Source organism: Lontra canadensis, unplaced genomic scaffold (genome assembly GCF_010015895.1).
Source record: "Lontra canadensis isolate GAN:19392208 unplaced genomic scaffold, GSC_riverotter_1.0 scaffold133, whole genome shotgun sequence".
Lineage (NCBI taxonomy): Eukaryota > Metazoa > Chordata > Mammalia > Carnivora > Mustelidae > Lontra > Lontra canadensis.
In genome coordinates this window covers 922571-947243 of record NW_022631127.1, presented here as the reverse complement: position 1 = coordinate 947243, position 24673 = coordinate 922571, and the positions used below count along the sequence as shown (strand labels likewise).

General features: G+C 45.0%; 1 protein-coding gene across 1 annotated transcript; it reads right to left on the bottom strand.

Annotated features, from left to right (window-relative positions):
• Window positions 1-1463: 1463 nt before the first annotated feature.
• HMCES (5-hydroxymethylcytosine binding, ES cell specific) lies at window positions 1464-23892 on the bottom strand. The gene is made up of 7 exons (XM_032842869.1): window positions 23843-23892; window positions 23038-23243; window positions 11370-11513; window positions 10771-10896; window positions 7142-7323; window positions 3611-3803; window positions 1464-2129 (listed from the first exon to the last, which is right to left on the bottom strand). Exons 2-7 carry the CDS (start codon window positions 23218-23220, stop codon window positions 1893-1895), a joined length of 1065 nt encoding a protein of 354 aa, XP_032698760.1. The 5' UTR covers window positions 23221-23243; window positions 23843-23892; the 3' UTR covers window positions 1464-1892.
• Window positions 23893-24673: the final 781 nt, after the last annotated feature.

Genomic DNA, 24673 nt, shown 5'->3' with positions numbered 1-24673 from the left:
GGCTGCAGCGAAAACGCCCCCTCCTTTCAGGGTGCGGGGAGCCGGAGTGCTAACCATCCCAGACCAACCCCGCCCCTCAGCCGGAAGGGAGGGCGCTCCAAAGAGGAATTTGGAGAGCAGGGCCAGGCAGGCCACAGCCGTGGTCCACGTCTGCCGTGGTCCATGTCCAGGAGATCCTAGGGGGGCTCCGGGCCCCGCCCCCCCAGCGCCTCCCGCCTCCCGAGGCACCAGCCAGGAGGCGTGCCGTGCCTTCCCATTAGCAGGAAGAGCGCCAGAGCTCCCTTCTGATTGGTGGAAATTGCGATCCTTGATTTGCATAGGGTTTAGGCCCGCGCCCCCGACTACCGCGGGCTGCAACTGCACAGGCAGCCGGATCACAGTGGGCGGCCAACCACGCAAGGAGCACTGGGGGCTTGCTCCGCGCCGGCCCACTTCCGCCCAGAACTCCGTGCACGGTTTGGGGTCCTGGTCTCCTAGACGCCCCAAAGAGGAAGTTGCAGAACGGTCCTGGAGCTTCTGGAGATTCTTCTGTTCCCCACCCTGGGATCCATGGGAAGTCCCCTCCTGTCTCACCAGTGCCCGGTGTGCTCTCCCCGCGGCTTGTGCACCCTCTCTTCCCCAAGGCTTGCAGGAACCTTTCTGGAACCCCTAACGAAGGCGCCCCTGGCTCTATGTCTTCGGGGTGCGCACACGCGCACACACACTTGCCAGTTGTAGTCGTTTGTGTTAATGAGGGTCGCTCCTTGCCCTGTACAGGGCGGGGCATGTAGTAAGTGCTCGCATTCACCTAACAAGTTAATTACGCATCATTAACATTGGGAGAAAATAACGGGTGAAAAAGCGGCCCCTGCTTTCAGAGAGCTAATGAGCTGGGTGGGGAGGGGACAATAGATAACCGTTTCAAATAACTATAAAGTGGTTCAGTGCCAAGGAGGAGCCTGCAGAGCAAATCACAGGGGCTCTGATGAGGCGGGGCAGATGATCAGCCCTCTAAGCAACCCTGCTCCGAGCCCCAAGTCCACGTCACCCTCTGTGCCCTGCTCTGCCCAGAGGCTGGGAATCTGGATGGGGTTTGGTGGGCTGTGACTGGGGCTTCTCCTCAACCAGATCTTATGGTCTCCGTGGTCAGTACAGGGTCTTGGCCTCTGTGCCCCATCACCCCCCCCCACACCCCCGGCCCTGCCTCACATCCCTAGTCTCATGTTGGAGCAAGCACTCAGCTTGGTTTTAAGCTAAAGGATTGACAAAACTTCTCAATACTGAGTGAACAGAGGCTCAACAAAGAATAACCACTCCCCTCCCCACCCCCACCTCGAGCCTTTTTGCTGCTTCCAAAAAAGCAATTTCCTTCACAGAAAGTCCTAGTGCTCCACGTTTGTGACAAAATCCATTCCTTAGGACTGATGCCAGGAGAAAACTGTAAGACCCAGAACTTCCCTTGCAGCAGCATTTTCTGAAATGTATACAGTTTATCAAATATAATTTATTCAGAAACAAATACAATGTTTTAAGAACTTAATTCCAAAAGGGTGACAGAACCCAAAAGCTGAGCAGAAAACAGCCTTCTGTGAGCAGTACCAGTCTGCTGGCAGTACTGAGAACTGCCAGCAAGGTCTTGCACTGAGAGAAGGCTCTACCAGTCATACCAGATATAAAGGACCCTATGAATTACTGATGCTGGTGGCCCCTTACTCTTCCCAGGCTGCCCGTTTACTCTACTCTGGGTTCCTGGTTGCAGCCAGGATAGCCACTCACTCATGAATCCACAACTGTCAACTAACACCGTGTTATCTCATCCGAAAGCAAATCTACCCATGTGTAACACAAGCACCTGTTATTTTCAACAAAATTTAGTGCAGCAAACCATGGTCTTAGTCTCTGAAAATCTGGTGTTACTGGTTGTGAGGCCGCTTGGCTTCGGGCTCCTCCTCCTTCTCCTGCTTCAGCCATCGCTCCAGGAGTCCTGCACCTCCTCTCTTGGTGGGGAGTGGGCTCTTTTGCAGGAACTGGCTGGACCACTGGGGCACATCTGACTCTGCCTTCGGGGGTGTTTTGGGCTCTTCCTTTTTGGGAGACTTTGTGGCCAGCCATTGCATCATCTTCTGGCTGCTACCACTTGCCTTGAGCTCCTAGGAGAAAGAAGAAAATGTTCAAACCACCCAGCTCAAGCTTTTGGGAACAGGCCAATGTAAAGGGAAGAAATAAGGTAAGAGGTATTAGGTACTGATCCAGGCTTGGAAAATGTTACTGAGAGCCAGATGGGGCTCACTGGTCAGGAGTGAGGAGAAGGGATGAGCAACTGAGTGTGCTCCAAGGAGTGCAAGGGTTAGGGAGGAGCTCTTAGAGCAGGCCTCAGAGATGAGATGTGTGGGACCAGTCAGTCAGAAAAGAGAGCTGACAGGCATTCCAAACAGGTGCATTTTCACAGAAGAGGGTAATTCAGTGTGACCAGGCTAAGTGTTGGGAAATGAAACTGGAGAGGTGTGGCTTCAAACAGTCACCATGATTAAGGATTCAGCTAAGGCTGAGTACACTGACCTGTTTCCCCACTGTGCAGCCTGTCCTTGACTGGCACTGTTTCCTCCTGCTCTCTCACACCTGCACTCTAAACCTGAACCAAAGGTTTTGAATTCCCATAATGCCACTTCTCCAGAATGGGAATTCTTCAGGAGTAAAGACCATGGCAGAAATGGGGCAGTGTCTAGTACACAATGAATGTGTATAATTACATTTTTACATTTTAGAGACATCTGATGAATAAAAGGATCAGGACTGTAGGAGTTTGTGGAGAACTGAGACCAAAAAAAAAAAAAAAACCCACCCCCCACAACCCCCCCCCAAAACCCCACAGTGACACTTAGTATGGAAAACTCAGAAACTTTCAGAAAAATGGGCAGTTAGCTGTTTTGTAATCATTGTCTGTAACACTTCTCAGGCATTCTAAGAAGTCTATTCTTGGAACACTCAGAGCCATGGCCTACTTCAGTCCCTCAGTGCTACCTGGAAACAACTGGTATTCCTAAAGCTTTGCTCTGTAATTTCTATTCCCACTGGAGGTCTTTGACCTGTTCACCTTCCCTTCAAAACACATCTGGATGCTTGCTAATTCTGAAAAGTTAAAGTTCATGTCAGGAATGTTCTCAAATCCTCCTGAAGGACTAAAAGGATTGGAACTCCTCCAACTTGTAGTTGGGAAAGCAGAGGTACAGAAAAGAGACAAAAAAACTCCACAGCTGCAGACAAAGATACAATTATGGACAAGGGCTCCTTTGTCTTTCTTACAACCACCCTCTAGATCGGGAGTCCTCAAACGTGGTTTATCAGACTCACTGAAGCAGCTCTTAATGACACAGAAGCCCAAGCCCATCCCTGAATACTGACTCAATAGGTCTAGATAGGGTCCAACATTTATATTTTGAAAGTGCTCTCCTGAGGAGTCTGAGTCACAGCTAGTTTTGAGAATAACGCTCTCCTTGACCTTGCCACACATAAGGAAATGTGAATCTTGGATGGTTTAAATTAAAGCTGATTGTGAAAGGCCATATCCTAAAAGAAAAAGATATTTTGACAGAAGACAGAAAGCTCAGAAAGGATTGTCAGAGGCCCCTACCTTTTTGACGAGTAAGTTGAGAGGAGCCAGACATTCAGGAGTGTTGTTTCGGGTGTTGTTCACCACGCAAGAGACTGGATGGAAGGTGATGTTCTCTGTGGGATGGATTAACTTCAGAGCTTCCTGAGTCGAGACCTCACCAAAGTCAAGCCATTTAGAGACTTCCTCCTCTCCATCTAATATGGCAGGCATCCTACCCAGTGAGGTAGAGACATTAGATGGGAGGTAGAGGGAGAGTACGGACAGAAGGGAGACCTGAGTCAGCACAAATCATCCTAAGGAAAAACCTGTCCTCTCTCTACACCTCAGGTGCTGATTTGCTGCCATGTGCTCCCTGACCACAACTTGACAGGGCACGAAATTCGACCCTACAAGAGCCAGCTTACAGTTTTATGGCAAAACTGTTATGACTGGATCCATAACAGTTATGACTGGATCCACTGCACTCCAATGTACATCCTCATTGGTGAACTTTCCATGACTCAGTCTAGAATTAAAGGGAAATTAAAAGGAAAATCTGTCTATCAGTAATAATCTCTAGATTTACAGTAAGAAAGAGCTGTTCACCTAATTGTGAACTCTAGGAAACTATGCCTTAGAAAGCAGGAATGCTGCTGCCTAAGATGACTCCTGGTACCCACGGAGATGTTAGGAAAAGATCCTATGTTTAGCTTTCAGTTTCATGTCCTAGGCCAATGCAAAGCATGCTACACATTCACTGGTGGGTGGTACAGTTCATTTTAGGAGATAAATGCAGAAACATCTATTTTAATAATTAAAAGTGGTAACTTCAACAAATCAAATGTGTACTTTAAAAAATACTTTACAAAATTGGGGCACCTGGGTGGCTCAGTGGGTTAAGCATCTCACTCTTGATATCAGCTCAGATCATCTCAGGGTCATAAGATGGAGCCCCATGCCAGGCTCCACTCTTACTGGGGAGTCTGCTTGAGGTTCTTTCCCTTTGCCTCTCCCACCTGCTTGCTAGCCCTCTCTCAAATAAATAAATAAATCTTTTTTTTTTTTTTAAAGATTTTATTTATTTATTTGACAGACAGATCACAAGTAGGCAGAGAGGCAGAGAGAGAGGGGGAAGCAGTCTCCCTGCTGAGCAGAGAGCCCGATGTGGGGCTCAATCCCAGGACCCTGAGATCATGACCTGAGCCAAAGGCAGAGGCTTAACCCACTGAGCCACCCAGGCGCCCCAATAAATAAATCTTTAAAAAAAATTTAGTCTCTGAAATCGAGAAGTGTTTTCTGATGAATGGCATCTCTGCATTGTATTACAGTTCAGTTGGAAGTAACTGGAACATTTTACTTTTCTTTTTTTTAAATTATTTATTTATTTGATCGAGAGAGAGAGTGTGAGCACATAAACAGGGGAAGTGGCCTGCAGAGGGAGAAGCAAGCTCCCAGCTGAGCAGCGAGCACAATACAGGACTTGATCCCAGGACCCTGAGATCATGACCTGAGCCAAAAGCAGACACTTACCTGACTGAGCCACCCAGGTGCCCCACGCTTTACTTTTCTTGGCAGTGTATAAAATAATGTTTTATTAAAAAAATCAATGGTGTCTTAGATTAGATGAAACAGGAATTTATCTTAAATTAGCAAAAAAAAAAAAAAAAACAAACCCATGACTATATCATATGAAAGTATAATTTCACACAGAATTCTTAGGACAAGGCTAAAATAGATAATCCTATTTTGTGCAACACTACATTCTTTTCAGCAAAACATCACTTCTGAGGGCACTCAGATTTGGCAAAACCTGTTAAAGTGTTACACACATATAATCTATTATGCCAATGCTTGCTTTTTTTTTTTTCCCCCAAGATTTAGCTCAAAACATGTGAAGCAGTGCATGTAGGTGGAAAATTTTTAAGTACTGAAAAGAAGCCTGAACTATTAGAGCATCTTCAAAGGAAAAAGAGAACATGTGATATCTCGTTAGCAACTGACATAAAGGAATGAACCAGTGACAACGTTGTGAAAATAAAAGGAATGTCTATGGCTGCAACAACTTCAAGAAGTATTATGAAGTCAGTATCAATCAGGTCTAAAGGAACAGAAAGAATGAAGAGATTCTTTAGCATATAGACTGAATGCCAAACAGTGAAAAAACTGCTTTCTCAAAAAAAGAATGCATTATTTATACATGAAGACCTGAAAGACCACAGAAGTGGCTCCTCCGAGTGCTCTTAATAGATGGCTTGGTGGTGTCAAACAGTGATGCAATTTCCAAAGCTTTCAGTGTCAGAAGACAGGAGCATGGATGAAAATGCTGAAGAATTTTCAGCAGTGAGTAGAGAAGGAGGCTATACACTGGATCAAAATGTTCAGTTTTGATTAAATTAGTATCTATTATAAATGCATGCCTTCAAGCAACATATCTTTCTCTCTTTCTTCTTCTTCTTCTTTTTTTTTTTTTTTTTTAATATTTTACTTATTGGGGCACCTGGTTGGTTCAGTCAGTTAAGTGCCGGCCTTCAGCTCAGGTCATGATCTCGGGATCCTGGGATGAGCCTAATGTCAGGCTCCCTGCTCAATGGGGAGCCTGCTCTCACTCTCTCTTTCAAATAAATAAAATCTTGGGGGGCCTGGGTGGCTCAGTGGGTTAAAGCCTCTGCCTTTGGCTCAGGTCATGATCCCAGAATCCTGGGATTGAGCCCCACATCAGGCTCTCTGCTCAGCGGGGAGCCTGCTTCCTCCTCTCTCTCTCTCTCTGCCTGCCTCTCTGTCTACTTGTGATCTCTGTCAAATTAATAAATAAAATCTTAAAAAAAAATAAAATCTTAAAAAATATTTGAGAGAGACAGCAAGAGCACAGAGTGGAGTGAGAGGAAGCAGACTCCCTGCTGAGCAGAGAGCCCTACATGGGGCTCAATCCCACAACCCTGAGACCATGACTGGAGCGGAAGGCAGACACCTAACCAACTGAGCCACTAGGCACCCCAACATTTCTTTTACCCCTGAGATTATGACGGGAGCCAGAGGCAGACACAACCAAATGAGCCATCCAGGTACCCACTGAAGGAAAATTTCAAAGGCAGAAAAACATGCCCCAGGATTTAAAGCCACAAAACATCACAAATTTTGCATTATCTTCTCTCCATTTCATGATAGCTTATAAGCTACAATTTCTCTGACACCCATTTTCCACAAGCAAATTCTGGAACTTTCTAAGGTGCCATATTTAATGTAGTATCTATGTAGACAAATGTGGTACTATTTTTAACAGATCCCTATTATTTTTTAACACGTTCCTGATATATTTTTAGGTGCTGTCCCCCTAACTCTGCTTTTCCCATAAGTTATTGGGTTTTCACTGTACAGTTTGGCATAATGTAGTGACTTTTAGGAATGCATGTCATATTACAGCCAAACTGACCATAACTATATTTTGTAAAGCAACTGCTACTCTAAATTTGTGCATACTAAAACACTGGATCCAAAAGTTACTTATCTAAAAGCAGAGTACAAACCCTCCTCTGACCCCTTTTGGACCCAGGGATACGAACTATGACTTGCCTAGGGTGAATGTCATTCAAGCTTTTGCAGGAATCTACTGTGATGATGGTGTAGGAATACAGGAGGTCTCCTCCTTCTGGGGACTCCCAGCAGTCAAAGATCCCCGCCATTGTCAGCAGCCTCCAGTTGTCCCAGACTTTCTCCCAGTGCTCAGGACCGTCCACAGCTCCAACACTACCTGACTGGAAGCAAAGTACGTGGGCAGATTAGATACTCAGCAGCCCCCTCATACACATAGGTTGGCTACTACTAAAGACTTAACAAGGCAATCATTTTTCAAGTACTTCACCCCATGTATTATTGTTATTATTATTTTTTAATTTATTTGACAGAGATCACAAGAGGTCAGAGACACAGGAAGAGATAAAGACGGGGAAGCAGGCTCCCCGCTGAGCGGCGAGCCTTGATTCCAGCACCCTGGGATCATGACCTGAGCTGAAGGCAGAGGCTTTAACCCTCTGAGCCACACACGCGCCCCATCACCCCATGTATTATTAACTCCTCTTGATCCAAAAGAATTTTGATGGCAAGTACCCACTGAAGCTATGGATTTATGGCTCAACAATTTCAGAATACAATCCAACATCACCAATGGGCATTCAGGTCTTCCACAACTCAGCCCATCATTTTAGCTTTTACTAATAATTTTAATTTGAACCAAACCCAGCTATCTGTAAATGAAGCCCTTGTGCAACTTTGGGCCTTTTCATCTTGCTAGAGCAAATTGCTCTGCCCAAAATATCCTGCCATTTCTCATCATGCCAGCTCCTACTTGCCATTTAAGATTCAGTTCAAGACCTAGAATATAGAAAGCTAGTTAGAGTACCCCCTCCACCCGAACAGTAAGAAAAAAGCTAGATAATTTACAAAAATCATAACTTTTCATTTTTATTATTTTATCTTTATTTTTTATTTTCAAGCCCCACGGGGAGCCCAACACAGGGCTTGAACTCATGAACCCGAGATCCAGACATGAGTCAGATGCTTAACCATCTGAACCACCCAGGCACCTCCAAAATCACAGCTTTTCTTCAACTCATCAGAAAACTGAGTTCACTGGGCAACAAACTGGCATGAACTTTATGGGAAGACAGGGGCCTCCAAGGGATGAGAGAAACATAAGCACTGGCTTACTGGTGGCAACAGGAGGAAGACAAGGCCTTCATTCAGATAAAATTATTACCAAATTGCTAAAAGCAGTGTGTGGGCTAGCCTGAGATCCCAGAACCCCTGAGAGCTGTAGACATCCAGAGAGTTTGCATTAGCTTGCAGATTCTTCTCCCTGAACTTCCCCAGCTGCTCACAAGAAAGATGGGGGCAGAGCAGAAGACTAGAGAAAGCCTCCCCTCTAGAGGAGGGGAGCTCTCTTACATCAGGAAAGGCACGAAGCCTCACCCAATCACTTCTCATCTAAGAAACAAAAGACTTGAGAGGCCAGGATATGGGTAATAAAGCGTATTGCTCCTAAGATACAGGTAAAGAATCCACTCAGTCTGGGGAAGGGTTAAAGAAAAATCCTTCTACTCCCCTAGGAAAGGAGTAGGATCCCTGAGAAAGCCTGGGCCTGACAGCCAGGGCCACAGATCTGCCTGAGACGGAGGCTGTATGAAAACATTAAAGAACACTCTCCCACCCTTTAGATGAGCAAGCACTGCATGGACAGCAACAGCAGCCTAATTCTAGGGAAGAAGCAAGAGCACAGAGAGATCCTTTCCAAAGCACAGGCCTAAAGGGAGGTACTACAGCTGAAGGAAGCAGGGCTAGAGAAAAACCCTCTGGAAAATCACCCTTACTCTGAACACAAGATGGCACAGAGAAATTTAAAACCTGAAGTGAATAAAGGTAATTATAACAACAAAACCAGTTCAAGTCCTGATAAGATCCACTCAACCTCACACATTAATGGCCTATTAGAAGGGTAAGTGTATCCATTTCCAGACATAAATCAACAGAAGCAGACTCCAGATATTTCTTTTCCCAAATACTGAAACTATCAGAAAGGGAATTTTAAGGAAGTTTAATTAATAAGTTAAAGGCTCTTGTAGAAAACATAGACAACATACATTAACAGAGAATAAATCTTGGCAAAAGAAGAAAGAAGACTTGACAATAAAAACTACCCAAACTAAAGTACAGAGAAAAATAAAATACAGGGAAGAAAAAATTCAAGAACTATGAGACAGGATCACCTGGGTGGCTCAGTGGGTTGATCCTTTGCCTTCGGCTGAGGTCATGATCTCGGGGTCCTGGGATCGAGCCCCAAGTTGGGCTCTCTGCTCAGTGGGGAGCCTGTTTCCCCTCCCTCTCTGCCTGTGTCTCTGACTACTTATGATCTCTCTCTCTGTCAAAGAAAGAAAGAACGAACGAAAGAACGAACTATGGGACAATATCAAGTTGTCTAACGTGTAATTAGAATCCCAGAAAGTGAAGAACAATGGGTAAGAAGAAATACCTGAATATATGATGGCTGAAAATTTACCAAAAATTATGACACAAAGCACAGATCCGAGGGAGCTCAGAGAACATGTCAAAAACACAAACACACACATGCATAAAAACTATACACTCATACTCAGACTGCTGAAAACCAAAGAGCAAATCTTGAAGGCTTTAGGCAAAGAGAAGTGGTAGAAGCACACATTACAAACAGAAGAAAAAAGACAAGAAATTACAGTAGACTTCTCAAAAGAAACTAGAAGAGCCAGAGGCAATGGAGTATTTTTTAAGTGCTGGAAAAACCCCCTCAAAAACTGCCAACACAGAATTCTATACAAAGTGAAAACATCACTCAAAAATGCAGATAGTGATGTCAGGAGCTGGGGGCAGAAAAGGACTAAAAATGGGCATGGGGGAGAAAAACCATGAGAGACTCTTAAGTATAGGAAACAAACTTGAGGGTTGCTGGAGGGGAGGTAGGCGAGGGGGACGGGGTAATTGGGTGATGGTCGTTAAGGAGGGCATGTGATGTGATGAACAATGGGTGTTATATGCAAATGATGAATTACTGAACACTCTATCTGAATGCTACATCTGAAACTGATGATGTACTATATGTTGGCTAATTGAATTAAAAAATGGGCATGGGGTTACTCTTTGGGGTGATAATAATGTTGTGAAATTAAATAGGATGGTTATCCAACATTCTGAATGCTAAAACCACTACATACTTTAAAAGGGTGAATTTTATTAAATATAAGTTGTATCTCATGAAGAGAATCATGATGATTAAAAAAATGAACTAAAGGGGCACCTGGGTGGCTCAGTGGGTTGAGCCTCTGCCTTCGGCTCAGGTCATGATCTCAGGGTCCTGGGATCGAGGCCCGCATCGGGCTCTCTGCTCAGCAGTGAGCCTGCTTCCCTCTCTCTCTGCCTGTCTCTCTGCCTGCTTGTGATCTCTCTCTCTCTCTCTCTGTCAAATGAATTAAAAAAAAAAAAAAATGAACACTTTGAATATACTAAAAAAAATCACTGACGCATACTCTAAAAAGGTGAATTTCATGGTGAATTATACCTCAACAAAGCAGTTATTTTTAAAAAAAAGTTCTGTGAAGAAAGAAACAAAATGTCCTTCTTTGGATTGGCTTCTCTACCCCTTTCCAAATACCAAATATGAACACTGTTGACAATACCTCTTCTGTTTTTGCTTGGGGGAAGTAGATGAAGTATGGCTGCCTTTGGCTATTAACCTGACATCGCTGCCACTCATAGAATCCATCTGCTAAAACGACACAGCGTCTTCCCTTTCCGAGAGGTACCTGAGGGAAAATGTGAGCAAGATAAGGTTTTAGTGACACAATGTGTCATGGACTTCGGTTAAAATCTCAGGTCACCAATGTATGCAGACTTTAGAGCAGTTATTTCATTTCTCTGTACCTCCCTTTTCTTATGTATAAAGTTACCACTCACACAGCTATTGAAAAGATTAAATAATACATTCCAGCCCAAGCTGCATTAATTATAAATGCATGAGAATCTCCAAGTGAAGACTGTCTAGTTGAACTCAGTCAACCTACAGAATATGAGAAATAATAATAGTTTTGTTTTAAACCACTAAGTTTTGGGATGACTCATCATGCAGTAATACATATTAACAGCACTCAACATTATTAGCAACTGGGAACACACTTTCCAGGAGAACCTTAATTTTACCCTCAGGTATAGAAGGCACTAATAGCTCTGCTGGAAAAAAGACCAGAGTATGTGCCTTTTCCCTAGATTCACTACCTACCTTGAAGGAACGTTTCTCCATTATGGTATCACTACGACAGTTGGAAGTGTTGAACTTCAGCTTAGAAGGATCACTCTCCTTGAACCAATATGGGACCAATCCCCATCGCATGGGAGCAATGATACGTTCAGACGAGTCTGCATCCTGTGGTGGGAAAAGGTTAATATCCAGTGGAGATAATGAAATTTAGAAAACCAAATGTGGCACATGCATTACATTACACTGTAATACAATATTATACAGAGATTATTAAAAGGGAAAGATTCTACTTGAGAAAAATTTTATTTAATTTCTTTCTTTTAGCAGTTTTTTTTTAAATAAAGATTTTATTTATTTATTTGTCAGAGAGAGTGAGCACGAGTAGGGGGAGCAGCAGGTGGAGGGAGAAGCAGGCTCCCCGTTGAGCAAGGAACCCAATTCAGGACTTGATCCAGGACCCTGGGTCCTGGATAACCTGAGACAAAGGCAGACATTCAACCGACTGAGCCACCCAGGCATCCCTTGAAAACAACTTTAACAATTTATCACGATGTGAGTAACTTGAGTTCTTTAGCATTTATCAGAATATAAGACATACTGCTTGGGTAAGGTGGGGGTTACAAAGAAGTTTAGTCTCTGCAAACGTTTACTTAGTGTCTTGTATGATAGACATAGTGCTAGGCCTAGCAGTTCATGCAGGCCCAGGTCTCAAGAAGCACACGTCACAGACAATAATACAATGAGCTACATGCTATGATCAAGGCACGCACAGGGTGCTGTGGGGCACATGCAAAAGTGCTTAACCTCAAAGGGCTTGCACCATAACACATAAGGCCACAAAGACATAAAAATATTAATAATTTGAGATACAAGAGGCTAATGGCCATATAAGTGGTACATATGAGGAGCAGCAAAGGAGTTCAGTTCCATCTCTCAGTGTGAGAGATGGAACAGAGAAGTATTAACTTCTTAGAAGGGACAGAAAGGACAGGGGTGGGGTGGGGGTGGTTCTTAAATTAGATCCCACAAGAGGTACAGAATTCAGACAAAGAAGAGATGGGAGGGAAGACTAGATATGAAATTAAATGAACAGGGGTGCCTGGCTAGCTCAGTTGGAGGAGCATGTGACTCCTGATCTTAGGGTTCTAAGTTTGAGCCCCTCACTGGGTATACAGATTATTAAAAGCAAATAAACTAAAAAAAAAAAAAAAAAAAAAAAAAAAAAAAGAAAGAAATTAAATGAACAGAGGCAATGTCAAGAATGTGTAGGAAGTCGTTTTGTGCAGAAAAGTAATAGCAAGCCTGAGGATGCTATTTTTAGAAGGGCTTGCTTACAAGGTTGGCCCTCAGCATCTGGGAACTTGGATTTTTTAAAAGTTTTCCCCTTTTCCCCACTGACAAGGATGGTTTGGTTTACTCTGCCTACCAAGTCTGTGCAAAAATGAGGTTTAGGTGATTATCTGCTTTCCTTCTGGGAGTCTGGAATTTTGGTGCTTGCTAGGTGGAGTACCCAATAAAAACCTTGGGCCTTTGGGGGGCTGGTTTAGTTGGTAGAACTTGTGACTCTTGATCACAGGGTCATGAGTTTGATCCCCACATCGGGTGGGGAGCCCATTTAAAAAAATAAAACAGGCACCTCAGTGGCTCAAGTGTCTGCCTTCGGCTCAGGTCATGATCCCAGGATCTTGGGATGGAGCCCTGCATCAGGCTCCCTGCTCAGCTGGGAGCCTGCTTCTCCCTCAGCTTGTGCTCCTCTCTCTCAAATAAATAAAATCTTTAAAAAAATATATATATATTTTTTAAGGATTTATTTATTTTAGAAAGAGAGAGGAAAGTGCATGTGCGACTGGGGGGAGAGGCAGAAGGAAATAGAGAATCCTCAAACAGACTCTGCTGAGCATGGAGCCCAACTCAGGGCTAAACTCCAGGACTGAGATCATGATCTGAGCCAAAACCAAGAGTTGGCCACTTAACAGACTAAGACACCCAGGTACCCCTAAAACAAAATCTTTAAAAACAAAATGGAACAAAGCAAAGCAAAACAAAACAAAAAACCTTGAACTTTCAGTTTCTAACGGGTTACCCGAGACAGAAACACTGCACATTACTACATTTTTCACTGCTGGAGAAGGAACATGCCTAGTGTATCCCTTCTCACAGGAAGGAGGGAAGATAAGGAAGCTTATGCTTGGATTTTTTCCAGATTCCTACTGGTGTCTTTTCCCCCCATTCTTTTTTTTAAAGTCTTTTTTTTTTTTTAATTTATTTATTTGACAGACAGATCACAAGTAGGCAGAGAGGCAGGCAGAGAGAGAGAGGAGGAGGAGGCAGGCTCCCCGCTGAGCAGAGAGCCCGATGTGGGACTCGATCCCAGGACCGTGGGATCATGACCTGAGCTGAAGGCAGAGGCCCCAACCACTGAGCCACCCAGGCGACACTCCCATTTTTTTTTTTTAAAGATTTTATTCATTTATTTGACCAGCAGAGATCACAAGCAAGCAGAGAGGCAGGCAGAGAGAAAGAGGTGGAAGCAGGCTCCCCACTGAGCAGAGAGCCCAACGCACGGCTCGATCCCAGGACCCTTTAACTCACTGAGCTATCCAGGTGCCCCTGGTGTCTTTTTCCCTTACTGATTCTATTATATGTATCCTTGCACTGTAACAAACCTTAGCCATAATATGCCTTATATGTTGAGTCCTTCCTAATGAACCTCCAAATGTGGGGGTACCTTGGGGGACTCTGACACATGGTTGTTAAAAATTTTTGGTGGGTGGGGCGCCTGGGTGGCTCAGTGGGTTAAAGCCTCTGCCTTCGGCTCAGATCATGATTCCAGCATCCTGGGATCGAGCCCCGCATCGGGCTCTCTGCTCAGTGGGGAGCCTGCTTCCTCCCCTCTCTCTCTCTGCCTGCCTCTCTGCCTACTTGTGATCTCTCTCTCTCTCTGTCAAATAAATAAAATCTTTAAAAAAAAATTTTTTTTTTGGTGGGTAACTGGCCCCTTGAGAACTTGATGAAATCTACAGATTAAAATGCCTACATATGCATGCACACACACACACGCACGCACACACACAATTACGTATGTTGTAGTACACTATGGGTTGGAAGACACCATGAGCAGACAGTGCATTCTAGGTGCTACCATAGTGGTTTGGGAGTAAGGATATGGTGGGTCTCATGATGGTAGTAGTAAGAACAAAAGAAACCAAAAGACAGACTAAAAATAAAACTGTGCTGGTAAATGGAAAAAGAGAACAGGACAGATTAAATTTTTAAGCCTAGAAGAATGAGCATAAGAGAAAATTCTGAAGAAGGACTTGATTTGGGAAAAGATCATGTGTTGAATTTCGGATAATAGTAGGGAAGTCTACTGCAGTTCTTTGTTTTGTTTTCCAGTTTGTAGCTCCAGGAGTTTAAAGAAATGGTTGCAAAATCTTTGATACTCCTCTCATTGAGAGCTGAAGTGTATGTTCCCTTCCCTTAAATCTGGATGGGCCTGTGATTCACTTGTAACCAACATAATGTGGCACAAGTGACTTTATATGATTTCTAAGAGAAAGTCATAAAATGTGTGTCAGCTTCTTCTTGCTTGCAGAGACACTGCTTCTGAAGCACTGAGCTGCCAAGTAAGAAATCCAGCCACCCTAAGACTGTCACGCTGCAAAGAAGCCCAGGCTACATGGAGAGGCCACACGTAAGTGTTCTGGTCAACAGCCTAAGTTGAGAACCAATGCCAATTGCCAGATAAGTGAGTGAAAATATCTCTAGATCAGATTGGCAAATTTTCCTTCCTTCCTCCCTCCCTTCCTTTTAAAGATTTTATTTGTTCATTTGAGAGGGAGAGACAGAGAGACTATGAGCAGGCAGAGCAGCAGAGGCAAAGGGAGAAGCAGACTGCCCACTAAGCAGGCAGCCAGACATGGGGATCGATCCCAGGACTCTGAGATCATGACCTGAGCCCAAGAGAGATGCTTAACCAACTGAGCCACCCAGGTGCCCCAGCAAATTTTTCTGAAATGGCCAGATATTAAGTATTGTAGATTTTGCAGGTCATATAGTCTCTATTACAATTATAATATAACTATTGTTACAGGGACAAAGCAGCCATAGATAACAGATAAATGAATGGATGTTTTTGTGTTCCATAACATTTACGAAATGGTCAGAGGGCCCTAGTTTTCTGATTCCTGCTCTAGATGATCCTAGCCCCAAATATCAGGTCTTCTCAGGTGAGGCTCAGACTTCAGGGAAGAGACAAACCATATCTTTAATGCCCTGTCCTCATCCCTCATTGGTGAACGGAACAAAAAGGCTGTTTAAAGTCACTAGAATAAAATCCAAGCTATTTATTATGTCCAACAAGCACTGAGAGATATGGAATTAAAGCTAAAAAGAGAGGCAGCATGGTACAAAGAATGGGTCCACAAACTTTTTCTGTGAAAGGCAGAGAGTACGTATTTTTGGTTTTGTGAATTCATATAGTCTTTATTGCAATGACTCAAGCAACTCAACTCTACTGCCTTTAGTTATTATGAAAGCAGACAAAGAATGAAGGAGCATGGCTGTATTCTAACAAAACTTTACAAAAACTGGCAGTGGGCTAGATTTGATCTGAGGACCAGTTTGCCAGCCCCTGGTATAGAGGAAAGAATAAAGCCTTTGCAAGAAGACCCTGGTTCAAAAATCCTGTCTCTGCTACTTATGAGGTTGGACTAGTCTCAACTTCCTGGACCCTCAACTTTCTATATCTATAAAAATAGAGTGAACCAATACCTACCTTGCAGGATCATTTAAATGTATGACATGAAATAAGCACACAAATTATAGTTTATGATCTTTCTAAGGTTAGAATTAAAAACAGGGACGCCTGGGTGGCTCAGTTGGTTGGACGACTGCCTTCGGCTCAGGTCATGATCCTGGGGTCCCGGGATCGAGTCCCACATCGGGCTCCCAGCTCCATGGGGAGTCTGCTTCTCCCTCTGACCTTCTCCTCGCTCATGCTCTCTCTCACTGTCTCGCTCTCAAATAAATAAATAAAATCTTTAAAAAAAAAAAAAAAAAAAAAAAAAAGAATTAAAAACAAATAGTAAAATTTTCTATGTGAAGGTGATTGTTAAAGCCATGAGGATAAAGTTTCTTAGAAAGTAAATTGGGGCTCCTGAGTAGATCAATCGGTTAAGTGTCCCAATTCTTGATTTTGGCTCAGTTCATGATCTCAGGGTCTTGAGACTGAGCCCTGCATAAGGCTCTGTGCTCAGCAGGGAGTCTGCTTGAGATTCTCTCTCTCAAATAAATAAATAAACTTAAAAAAAAACACACAACACAATTTAATTAATTAATTTATTTGTCAGAAAGGGAGAGAGAGCATAAGCAGGGGGATAGGCAGGCAGGAGGCAGGCTCCCTGCTGAGGAAGGAGCCTGATGCAGGATTTGATTCCAGGACCCTGGGATCATGACCTGAACCAAAGCCAGATGCTTAACTGACTGAGCCACCTAGGCATTCCCCCCCCAAAAATAAATCTTTAAAAAGAAAAAAATAAAAAGGTAAATCAAGCACAGGATTTAACCTGGGGGAGGGGTACAAAAAGAAAACACAGTAATGAAGGAAAACAGAATCTAAGATAAAAGTACCTAGAGAAATGAAAACAGAATGAGAAAGAATGAGTAGAAAGAGAAAAGTCAAGAGGATGCAATACCAAGAAAAGAATCATCAGCGATGGTTGTCTCCAAAGGGCTTCCCTTCTGTATAAAGCTAATAGATTACCTCCACTGTGTTCCTTGTAAAATCCTGTCTGTTTCTTCCCAAACTTGCCTGTATCAGATAATCCCCTTCTCGCTTTCGCTTTCTCTTTCTCTCTCTCTCTCTCTCTCACACACACACACACACACACACACACACACACACTCCATTCTCATTCAGGCAGTTAGGTTCTACAAAAGTCACTGCAAACACTGAATTTGTGAATACTGGAATACTGAACTGCTGCTCTTTTTTTTTTTGAACTGCTGCTCTTAAGGGAAATACAGGGTTACGTTCCCACCTGCCTACGGAGACATTTTTATCAACTGAGCAGTATACAACCTTGTCCTGTATCTCTGTTTGAATTCATTTTTTAAATTTTTTTTAAAGATTTTATTTATTTATTTGACAGAGATTACAAGTAGGCAGAGAGGCAGGCAGAGAGAGAGGAGGAAGCAGGCTCCCTGCTAAGCAGAGAGCCCGATGTGGGCCTCGATCCCAGGACTCTAAGATCATGACCTGAGCCGAAGGCAGAGGCTTTAACCCACTGAGCCACCCAGGCGCCCCTCTCTGTTTGAATTCATGACCAACAGCACTGTAACTCATGCCTGAATGATGTTTATCTAATACGTTTTTCCCTGTAAGTCATATTACAACCTTCTTGCACTTAAGAATACAAGCCAGCACTTTAGCGTTATGGTTGGGGGCAATTTTATTTCTTACTATTTTAAAGATATGTACATATGTATATAGCATGTATGTAGTTTTGACAGAGAGAGACACAATGAAAGAGGGAACACAAGCAGGCAGAGTGGGAGAGGGAGAGCTTCCCGTGGAGCAGGGAGCCCGACATGGGGCTTGATCCCAGGACCTCGGTATCATGACCTGAGCTAAAGGCAAATGCTTAATTACTGAACCACCTAGTGCCCTACTTGGGGACAATTTTAAACAGTGAAATCACCAACAAAATACACAAGGATGCAAAAAAAAGCACTAAATCAACTCCAAGAAGGGTACTTGTTTACAACATAAGAGCTAAAACAAGAATGTAGAGCTTTGCTGGGAATGTGTACATTGGGTCACTCAAAATTTCCTCTACTCCATGCGTCCATGAATGACTTCAAAAACAACATGAGTATTATTTTGGGGAATATAAATAATTTTAGGAAGCAGGCAAATCTGCAAACTTGAAATCTATGAATAATGAGGATCAACTGTGTATGTATGTGTGTGAATATATATGTATACATGTATGTATATATATGTATACATGTGTGTATTCTTCCCCCTTAAAGACAGAGGAAGCCTGGGTATACTGTATGCCAAGAGACAGGAAAAACAAAAGCAATTAATGAGGAAAAGACTACCCCAGAAGAAAGAAATGGTAGCATAACTGAACTTTTTCTTTTTTTCTAAAGATTTTATTTGATAGAGACACAGAGAGAGAGGGAACACAAGCAGGGGTAGTGGGAGAGGGAGAAGCAGACTTCTTTCTGAGCAGGGAGCCAAATACGGGGCTTGATCCCAGGACCCCAGGATCACGACCTGAGCAGGAGGCAGAGGCTTAACGACTGAGCCACTCAGGCGGCCACATAACTGAGCTTAACAGAACTTGCTCTCTGGTAAGTTATAGATAAAGACTATACCAGGAGGACTTGTCACACAAAGGAAACTTTATTTGCAGCAAATAAGAAGGGGGTAAGTGAAGATGGGTGTGGTGGTGAGCTCCTTTCTTTTATTTAGAATTAGGATGAATATTTAGAAAGGGGAGCTTTATCATCTCATGTAAAGGTAGACATAAGGGCATGTAAAAGTGACTTTAAGGTTACACAGACTTGCCTCTAACACTTCTTATGTTATGTTAATGAAGCCTGTGGTCCAACTAGGGCAGAGACTTTAACATCATAAGGAAGCAGAGGTAACTGTAGGATAAGGGTAAAGAGTCTGTGCGCAGGCTCTGAAAGCAGGTACAAACTGGATGGGGCTTGGGGTCATTATCTCAGGTAAGGAATGCAGGACCTTGCTTATTTCTGAAACGGCGCTGGGGAGTTTTACCAATGATTGTCTCTGATAAAGCTAGAGGCTATTTCCTGACCTGCTAGACACTGTTTTACATTCCCTTTGTTCCTTTAAAATCCTTAGCTAGGGAGTTTTGTTTGTTTGTTTGTTTTGGTGGTAATTCTGACACCTCCTGGGAAGTTTTGCAAGAAGTGAGCTTTGGCAGGTTGCCTGGGTGGTTAAGAGTCCGACTCTTAGCTGGGTTCATGGTCGCAGGGTCATGAGGTCAGACTGCACTCAGCCAGGAGCGCCTCTCTCTGCACCCTCTCCCTCAAATAGATAAAGTCTCTATTTTTATTTTTTAAAAAAGATTTTATTTATTTATTTGACAGAGATCACAAATAGGCAGAGAGGCAGGCAGAAGAGAGAGAGAGAAAGGGAAGCAGGCTCCCTGTTGAGCAGAGAGCCCGATGCGGGGCTTGATCCCAGGACCCTGAGATCATGACCTGAGCCGAAGGCAGAGGCTTTAACCCACTGAGCCACCTAGGTGCCCCTATTTTTATTTTTTAAAGACTCCATTTATCTATTTGAAAGAGAGAGATAAAGAGAAGGCACATGCCAGGTAGGAGCAGGAGTGGGGGGAGGGGTAGAGGGCGAGGGAGAAGCAGACTTTCCAGAGCAGGGAGCCTGACTCTGGGCTGGACCCCAGGACCCCGAGATCCTGACCCCAGCTGAAGGCAGATGCCCAAACAACTAAACCACCCAGGTGCCCCAATAAATAAAATCTTAAAAAAAAAAACAACAACAAAATGTATGCTCAGGTAAGCAAAGCCAGTATAGTACATAGATCACAGAAAATAGCTGGGGGCCTAAAATGACTAGTCTCTTATGTCATGATAGCTATGTCTCATCTAATTTTTCTGGGGACCCAACTATTTCTTTTTATAGCAGGATAGAAAATGTAAATCCAAGTGTTAATCTCATCTGAGATAGGAGGAAGATAAAGAAGGTTCAGGGCTTTTGGGGTACCTGGGTGGCTCAGGCAGTTAAGAGTCTAACTCTTGATTTTGGCTCAGGTTGAAAATTCTGGGTTGTGAGATCAAATGCTTTGGGTTCTGTGATCAGCGGGGAGTTCGCTTGAGATTCTCTCCCTCTGACCCTCCCCATATTAGTGCGTAGGTGTGTGTGCTCTGTCTCTGAAATAAATCTTAAAAAAAAAAAAAAGGAAAGAAACAGCTTTTGTGAATCCTCTGTTCAAGAATCAAGCAGAAGAGCCCCCTATCCAAAGCATAAATGAGATAACATTATACAATGGTCATCTAAATGATCTTTGATCGGGAATTTGCAAGACAGTCATACCCTAAATTTGATATTCTCAATGTGCAACTTTGACAACCTTTCTCCACCACCAAGATCTAGCAGGGAGAAAAAGGGGTATGCTACTGGCATCTGGTGGGTGGAGGCCAGTAATGCTGCCAAATATTCAGCATCCCACCCAAAATGTCAATACTGCCAAGGCTGAGAAATCCTACCTTCTAAATCCCCCTGATCATCACCTTTAATGTTAGTATGTTCACTGGACAATTCTAAGCCAAACCCAAACATGAGGCTGCCCCCTTCTGGGAACAATAAATAGAAAGTGGCTGAGAGGCCAAAATACTGAAAATATTGCTCAGTATTAGTCATCTTTTCCTTCTTCCCTTTTGGACTTGTGACCAAAACAGCTGGTAGGGCTGGGGTAGATAAATGAAAGAGGAAGTAATTTGCAAATTAGTGGTTTCAAATGCAAATGTGCCACATATGCTGTCCATTGATGATACGGATTAAGGAACAGCTATAATGATTCTAATTTTGTTTTATAATTTACAAGTATGAGACACATGGAACCTCATATATTTACAGAAATCACAAGTAGGCAGAGAGGCAGGCAGAGAGAGAGAGAGAGAGAGAGAGATAGAGAGGAGGAAGCAGGCTCCCCACTGAGCAGAGAGCCCATTCAGGGCTCAATCCCAGGGTCCTGGGATCATGACCTGAGCCGAAGGCAGAGGCTTTAACCCACTGAGCCACCCAGGCACCGCGGAAACCCCAGCAATCTTAACAAAATTTGTTAGATGTGTGGAGTCAAAACACTACACTAGTAAATTCATACCACTGATGGAAAGAGGGGTGGAGCTATGTTTGCTAGGGGCTCCACCTTCTCCATTCCTAGTTCTAGGAAGCACCCTCTAGAGTGGGAAAGTGGTTTGGACCACAGTCCCAGCTCTGTCCCCTCACTTACTGGGTAACCCCAAGACAAGTTATAATATCTCTGCACTTCTGTCTTTACATCCATTATATTTTTCTTCCAGCTAACATTCATTCTATAAGTCTAAAGACGTGATATCGAGAGAACCAAGGCTAAAAAAGGGACATACTAAATATTTAATCTGTCTCTCTTTTCACTTCAAATCAGGCCTTCCTGATTTGTTTCAGGAAACATGTTTTACTCTTTCCTTTCCCAGTTAAGGTTTCCCCATGATGTTTATTTTTATTTTCCTCTCAGTTAAAAAAAAAAAAAAAGTTTATTAGTTTCTTTTTTTTTTAAAGACTGTATTTATTTGACAGAGAGACATCACAAGTAGGCAGAGAGGCAGGCAGAGAGAGGGGGAAGCAGGCTCTCCGCTGAGCAGAGAGCCCAATGGCTCCATCCCAGGACCCTGAGACTATGACCTGAGCCAATGGCAGAGGCTTAACCCACTGAGCCACCCAGGCGCCCCAAGTTTATTAGTTTCAAAAGGGAAGGATGCACCCAGTAAAAATAGCTCAAGAATAAACTATTTCATGTATAGGGGTTCATTCAACCGGAAAGATCAACGTTTGGTATGCTTACTTCAAATATAGAAATGAACCATGACTATAATATTATCACAAGAATTCTGACAAGTAGCAGGGGTACAGCCGACTTTATAAAGTGATTTAAGTATTATGGATCAAATAGAATAAAGATCCAGGATGGAAACAATCATGATTTTTAATAACTTTTCATGGACATTTAAAGTGCTTAAGACATGGAGGAGCCCCTCCAGGGCACAGTCTGCTGAGCGTCTGACTCTTGGGTTTCAGCAGAGTCCTGATCTCAGGGTCCTGGGATCAAGCCCCTTCAGGCTCCCTGCTCAATGTGGAGTCTGCTTGGGATTCTCTCTCTCCCTCTGCCCCTCCGGCTTGTGCTGTCTCTCTAAAATAAATAAATAAAATCTCAAGATAAAAAAATAAATGCTTAAGACATGGAGAAACCATTCATTTCTGGAATTAAGCATTTTATTTACTTCATGCTAGCACTGGTGCCCACGTACATGCACACACGCCCAAACACACATTCAGGAGATAAAGCAAAGAACCAAAACATGATTATGAATTACTCCAACACTACAGAGGAAATACTGTAGAAACAGTGAGTGCAATTTAACTTCAGACAACCAAACCAACCTCATCTGTTCCTAGGTTTAGTAAAAGACACACATCAACAGAAGCATAAAAAAATAGGAACTTCCATGTTCACGGAACACCAAGAGGGGTTTCAGATTAGCTCGTCTTAATCCTGCCCTAGGCCTAGAGATTCTGGTTCATCTGGCCGGGTAAGGGGCATGGGAAAAAAAAAAAAATTTTTTTTTAAAGATACTCTAATGACCCCGATCATCAGTGAGGTTTGAAAGATGCGATCCTAAAAAGCGTATTCAAATAGGGGGTTCATATAAATTTGGCGCGCATTCCGACGAGCCCGAAGAACAGGGCCTCATCTTCTAAGATGAGAAAATGCCGATCAAACTTCTCTCTGCAGTGAGGTCGGAAGTGGTTCTCAACCGGGGGGTCAGAACCCGTGCGCAGAGGCTGAGCGCGCGCCAAACCCAACCCAAGCGGATGAGCATCCCGCGTGAGTCCAGAAGCCGGCCCCGCACAGACACCAGCGCTTACCTTCTCAAAGTGCAGCCGCGACAGAAGCACTGGGCTGCTGGACTGCGGGCTCTTGTTGTACGAGGGGCAGTACTTGTCGGGGTCCTTCCACTCGGGGAGCCGCTGCCGGCCCTGCCGGTCCCGATAGGCGCACGCTCTGGCCAGCACATCTTTAGGCAGGTGACAGGAGGTGCGCCCGCACATGCTCGCCCGCGGCCCGGCACGGCCTGAAGACGACAGCACGACGGGGCGGTCGCGCTAGCTCACCGTCTCCCGACCGCCGAGTCGCCGCTGCGGGCCGTGCCAGACCCGCCGAGACCCGACGCGCTGCGGGGAGGCGGCCCCCCCCCGAGGCGCCATTCTTCAGCTCAGGCCCGCGGCGGACCGAGGCACGGGGGCGGTCTCCGGTCACTGCCAGAGCCGCACGCCCTGGCTCCGCCGGAGCCTTTCCGGCCTCAGCGTCCCGGCCCCGCTTCTCCTGCTCACCTCCCCCGCTCTTCTCCCCTCCCGCACCGACTACTGCCCAGGGGAGGGGCTCCCGCCCTCCAACCTCCAGGACTGCAGCCCGCGCCGCCAGGACGCCGGCTCTCCCGGTGGGAACTCGGCCTGCTCCTCAAGGCCAGGGCCTCCGTGCCGCCGCCCCTCCTCACGTCCATCTCGGCCCGGCAGCCCGCCCCGCCTCACCTAGCGTTCCCCTCGGTCCCGCCGGCCACCCGCGCCGCCTCACCTCACCACACGTCCGCCTCCGCCCGGCCGCCAGCCCCGCCTCACCTCACGTTCACCTCGCGTCCACCTCGGCCCGGCCGCCCGCCCAGCCTCACCTTACCTCGCCTCACGTCTCCTAGGCTCGCCCCACTCCACCTCGGCCCGGCCGCCCGTCCCGCCTGACTTCACGTCCACCTCGGTTCGGTCGCCCGCGACGCTCTCCTACCGCAGGATCTCAGACTCTGCCGGCCCGCGCTTCGGCGTCAGGCCCCGCCCCCAGCGCCGCCGGCCCCGCCCCCACGCGTTGGGAGGGTCCCGGGGCGTCCGGCGCGCCCCGGAATCTGAATCTTCTGAAAGGACCGCAAGAGAGGGCTACGACTGGCTTCGGGGACTCGCCGCTCCCGATTCTTAGAGCCCGGTTCTCCTCCATCTTCGCCCGTCCTCCTGCGAGGTTAAGCCCGGCTCCCACGGCCAGCTGCAGGAACCGGCTGGGGCTGGCTTATCCCCGCTGGGCTGGCAAAGTCCCAGGGAGCGTGAGGTGCCGTGTCTATACCGCAGGAGCCAGAACTTAGGTCATCGGGTCGTTGTAGGGATAGAAGGAAACATTCTCTTTACTTCGCAGCGCGGGCAACCGCCTCAAGAGTTTTGGGGGCAAAAATTGAGAATCAGGAAATCTTCCATGAATCACACAAGTCACTGTCACACGTAAGTGGGAACCAAAATGCGACTTTCCAGGGTCTTCACCTACTGCTTCACCCTCAAATCTGAATTTCTAAAGGTGAGGCCTAGATTCTTTAAAAACAGGCTTTGCAGGTTTATTTCTTCCATGAAATTAGCAAAGCCACCTGGCTTGAATTTAACAGCAGCTGAGGTGGCCTCTGAGCCTGCTCCCTTGGGACATAAACTAAAGATTTCTGCATCTTCAGCCATCAGAGTGCTCTCTAAGGGCTGT

Excerpts from the sequence above, each read along its gene's own strand:
- HMCES (XM_032842869.1), bottom strand. The coding sequence starts at position 23,220 with ATGTGCGGGCGCACCTCCTGTCACCTGCCTAAAGATGTGCTGGCCAGA. Across the intron at positions 11,514-23,037 it reads CGCGGCTGCACTTTGAGAAG|GATGCAGACTCGTCTGAACG; the intron begins GTAAGCGCTGGT and ends TTCCCACCACAG. Across the intron at positions 7,324-10,770 it reads CCCAAGCAAAAACAGAAGAG|TCAGGTAGTGTTGGAGCTGT; the intron begins GTATTGTCAACA and ends CTTTGCTTCCAG.